This window comes from Phaethon aethereus (genome assembly GCF_964289735.1).
Source record: "Phaethon aethereus genome assembly, chromosome: 2".
Taxonomy (NCBI): domain Eukaryota; kingdom Metazoa; phylum Chordata; class Aves; order Phaethontiformes; family Phaethontidae; genus Phaethon; species Phaethon aethereus.
The window spans coordinates 136073173-136077936 of record NC_138582.1 but is presented as its reverse complement, the minus strand read 5'-3'; the positions used below and the strand labels follow the sequence as shown (position 1 = coordinate 136077936).

At 45.1% G+C, this 4764-nt stretch overlaps 1 protein-coding gene across 1 annotated transcript; it reads left to right on the top strand.

Annotated features, from left to right (window-relative positions):
• Positions 1 to 497: 497 nt before the first annotated feature.
• Positions 498 to 3786, top strand: IL6 (interleukin 6; the record flags this gene model as incomplete). The annotated part of the gene is made up of 4 exons (XM_081996497.1): positions 498 to 731; positions 828 to 941; positions 1179 to 1325; positions 3595 to 3786. The coding sequence occupies 4 exons, from the start codon at positions 498 to 500 to the stop codon at positions 3784 to 3786; spliced, it is 687 nt and encodes a 228-aa protein (XP_081852623.1).
• Between the last annotated feature and the right edge of the window lie 978 nt (positions 3787 to 4764).

The window sequence follows — 4764 nt, the reverse complement described above, 5'->3', positions numbered from 1 at the left end:
TAAAATGTATTAAAACGTATAAAGCAGGTATGTAGGTAGGCATGTGTGCCTGTCTGATTTCCGAGACTTTCTGTGTGGCTGGAGCTGGCAGGCTCAGAGGCGGCTGCCGGCAGCGGGACAGGGTGGTTCCAGCTGTGGCCCCGGTCCCGACCCCGGCCCCGCGGGGCCAGGTGAGCCGGCGGCGGCGGCGGGGGCAGCCCGGCCCTCAAGGAGTTACGGTGCCGGAGCACGATGACTTCATGCTCCCGCCGGCCGCTCTCGCCGGCCCCCCCGGCCCCGTTTCACAATCCCGCCGCGCTCGGACGGGGCGAGCGCTGTGTCAAGCCCGGCGCGCTCCGCCGCGCACACACCCCCGTGTTCTCACGCCGGATTTTCCCGGGCCATGAATAATCTCGAAGCCCCCTCGATAAATACACGTTCAGGGATGCCCGGAGCTCATTCAGCCCGCCAGCCTCGCCGAGGAGAAGGGGCCGGGGCCGCAGCCGAGGAGCCGCAGCATGAAGTCTCCCCGGGGCTGTGACCGTGACCGCGCCGCCGCTGCCGCCCTGCCGCCGCCGCCACTGCTGCTGCTGCTGCTGCTGCTGCCGCGGGCCGCCGCCGCCCCGCTGCCCGCCGCCGACTCCTCGGGGGAGGCCGAGCTGGAGGAGGCGGCGGTGCGGCGGGCGGCGCTGCCCGACTGCCTGCGGCTGGCCCGGCTGCTGCACGCCCGGGCGGCCCAGCTGCAGGAGGAGGTGGGTACAGGGCGGCCCGGGGGCTCGCACACGCCCGGCCCGGGGGCGGCTGCCTCCGGCCGAGGTGCGACGGAACCTCTCGGTGTCTCTCCCCAGATGTGCGAGAAGTTTACCGTCTGCGAGAACAGCATGGAATTGCTCGTCCGGAACAACCTCAACCTCCCCAGGGTGACGGAGGAAGACGGGTGTCTGCTCACCGGCTTCGATGAGGCAAGGAGCCGCTCTCCTTTCTGGCCCAACCCTATATGCCCGGGGCAAATTTTTGCCTGCTCCGAAAAACCCCAGAATCCGACCTTAAAGATCTGCGCTGGCTCCAGCCGGCTTTGGTGTGGCACAGACCCCCACACTCTGTATAAGCATCGCCCGCTTACCTGCACCGCATGCGCAATATTGCTATCGAGGCACTTTCGAGCTGTAAGTGACTTTCTCACCTTTCTCTCATTTCAGGATAAATGCTTGAGGAAAATCTCCAGTGGGCTTTATACGTTTCAGACATACCTTGAATACGTACGAGAAACTTTTATTAGTGAAAAGCAAAACATCGAATTGCTGTGCTATAGTACAGAGCACCTGGCACGTACCGTAAGGCAGATGGTGAGTTGGTTTTAAATTCACTCCGATAATTGTTACAGCTTAGTGCTGGTGTGTAGCCCGAGAAATAGGATGCTACATGAAGTTGAATATTTCCCGCTTTCACTTCTCTCAGTGGAAACAGGCGACGGTTCCTTATGCTCAGACACCCTTATGACTAACTTACAGGTTTTACAAGGTTTTGTTTTCTTTTTGTAAAGAAACAACTCTTCTTCCTACTTTCTCTTGTTATTTCTAATTTTGGAACCAACAATTAAATGTGTCATCTTGTTTTAAGAACAAATATACTAAAGCTGCCTCGATGATAGAAATAAGATTTCCCAGGGAGCTTGTTCAGTCCAAGTATTCTAATGTTGCAACCCTCTCAGAACTAGAAACAAGTAACTTTTTTTAAAAAGCCCACCTAAATAAAAGCAAATACATTTTTACAGTATTATTAGTCTTTAAAACTCTCCAAAACAAACTTTTAAGCCTACCTTAAAAGTATATTGAGGTATCAGTAGCTTAAGAATCAATAAAGACTGTTAAATTCAGAATCTAAGTTATTAATTTGACTAAATAAAAGGTGCTGCCTAGTGAAAAGCACACATTTCTGCTTGTAATCATCATGGGGAAAAAAATCTTCCTTCTTTACAAATACCCAATTCTTTTTTGATTCAGTAAACTAAATGCTGCTCATTTCTGACAGTTGTTTTCTACGTTTGGGAGAGCTTTGAAAGATCACACTTCAAAAATTCACTTCATTCCTGCAGTTCTTACTCACATTAATAACCCTTTACATGAATACTTCCTTTGTCATCAGGGAAACTATTTGCCCGAGTAAGAACCACTCAGGTGAGTAAGGACTGCAGAAATGTCAGGGCATTATTTCCTTCAAGGTGTTTTTTGGCATCAGAGAAGCCCATTGTGTGTTTGCCATACCCTTCCTAACATATTTATTTATGTCCATCATTCTTTAAGTGAAAGGGAGCTGAACTGCTTTTTGCACACTGTACTGGCTAAGAATAATAGTCCTGTCATAAGGCAGCAACTGACTACTGGCTTCCAACTTGATGTATTACTTTGCAGAAAGTTCATTTCCTAGCTGGGGGAGAATAGCTTTTTTGGAAAATTAGTAGGATCAAGGTAATTGGAAGACGCAGAATGAAAAACAGGGATCAAAAGCAAAACCTGTACTTGTAGAAACTACAGAGTTTTTGAGAAAGAGAGGAGTCTTGAGCTCCAGGTTGGAAATTTTTCTTTACAAGAGAAGTCTATCTGCTATTTAAGGCAAGGAGAGCAAGGACAGAATCTGTCGCTTGTTGTCAGGTAGATCCATCAGCATGATACGTGTCCACATACAAACCTTGAGAGCATGCAACAAGGGGTTGGATGTACCACTAACTGGGTGTGTGATCAAAATCCACTGCCAAGTAGTTTGGACAGAAAGAATATTCATATATTACTGAATTTCACAAAAAAAGATATTCCAGAAAGAGATGCATGTGCTTTTGTCACTTGTTAAAGGGGAGGAGAGGTCCTAAACTCAGGATGAAGCAGATACTTTACTGTTTAGACTTCTAGACCCCAAATCACCTAAAGCAGCTCCGTGATTTGGATGACCAACACCCATTTTCAGAAGTCACCTACCCACTTCACAGGACAAGTTCTTAAAAGACATTTGGGTACCGGGTTCCCAGCACTGTCACTCAGCATTAGGTACATAGCTCCTTTTATGTTGCTGTCAGGATCCCACACATCAGGGAAAGTTGGTGACAGTCTCCCACGTGCCTAAATGCCTGGAAAGTAAGAATTAAGCAGCTAAACAAGTTTGACATCTTTGGAAACTGTTAATCTCCTACAAAATGTGAGAGTAGTTCCAATGTCATCTAATTAACTTATGACTCGGGATGTAGCAGCCACTACAGGTTAGGGCGAATCACGTTCAGCATCCTCCCAACTAACCACAGGGTCGGCAGATCGCAGGAGAGGCACACCGATCTGCTGGGTGCAGCATTTGGACCGCGACGCCGGGCGTTGCATTCAAACCAGTAAAAACGCTATAGAGCAGACGAGACCCTTTGATCCTTCTGCAGGCACCGAGGTACCTCAAACCCCGCCGCAGAAGCGAGGCTGTGGGGAAGCACAGGGCCCAGGGAGACCTTTCGGCAGCAGCACAGAAACGGGGAATGCACAGCTGGTCGGGAATGTATTCTACAGATAAACCGATGCTCTCCAACAAGCTCAGTTACAGTGTTTTAACCAGGGCACCTCAATATTGTCTTTTTCACAGGTGATAAACCCCAATGAAGTGATCATCCCAGACCCGGCTGCCCAGAAATCCCTCCGCGCAAAGTTGAAGTCCGATAAGACCTGGATAGAGAAAATCACCACCCACCTCATCCTCCGAGACTTTACTTCATTTATGGAGAAAACCGTGAGGGCTGTTCGCTATTTGAAAAACACCAGGAGTTTCAGTGTCTGAATGTTTTAATTCAGGCACAATCCTTTTGTTACAAATCTGTCATGTGGCAGATGACAGTGTTGTTCTGTTCTAAGAACCAGAAATAGTAACAGTAGTTTGCATTTATATATATTCTCATTTCCTTCTAGGAACCTATTTATTGTATTTAAAATATTTATTCATTTCTAATATTTCCTATTTATATTTTCAATATTTAGAAATAATTTAAACAAAGGACCTATTTTATTTCATTTCTAATGGTACTATTCAGAATATCAATTTGTTTAATAGGTATTCAAGAAAAATATTTTCACAAGCCAGAAAAATTTTTGTATAACTTATGCTTTTAAAATATTTGAGAGATGGTATTTATGACTTATTTATATTTTTAGAACAAATAAAAGCTGATTTAAAAAAAAACTGTTTAATCTCTTTGAACTTTAAATAAGACTAAGGAACTCTAATGTATCTGATTTTTAATACCAGCAATTATCAAAATAACCACTTTCAAGAATTTAAATTTTATCTGTGTAATTAGTCAGTTATCTATGTAGCACATACATAGACAGCTTGATACACATATAATTCTTAAAATAGGATATAAAGGAACCAGATGCACAGAACACGGCACTTAATTCTGAACATGATAAAGTATCATTGCTCTTGAGAAACAAATGAATGAGATCCCTATGTTTAATAAACAACACTCCATAAAACCGTAATTGTTTTTAAGCAGATGCTTACAAGTCAAGCAATCTCTTTTAAATGAATGAAACCCAAATTAACAGGCTTGACATGAATACTGTCATCTGATTAGACTTATTGCTGTCATCCAAGGGAATTTTCCAAGTTTGCTTAAACATCTCTCCCCCAAGAAGCAGAAAAAAAAAAATCTTAGGTTCTTTCCTTAGGTGACATAAATCAACATCGCTGCTGAGACGTCAATGACCATTGATGATCATTTCATACATTGAAAAATGTATTTGTCTTTTGTCATTT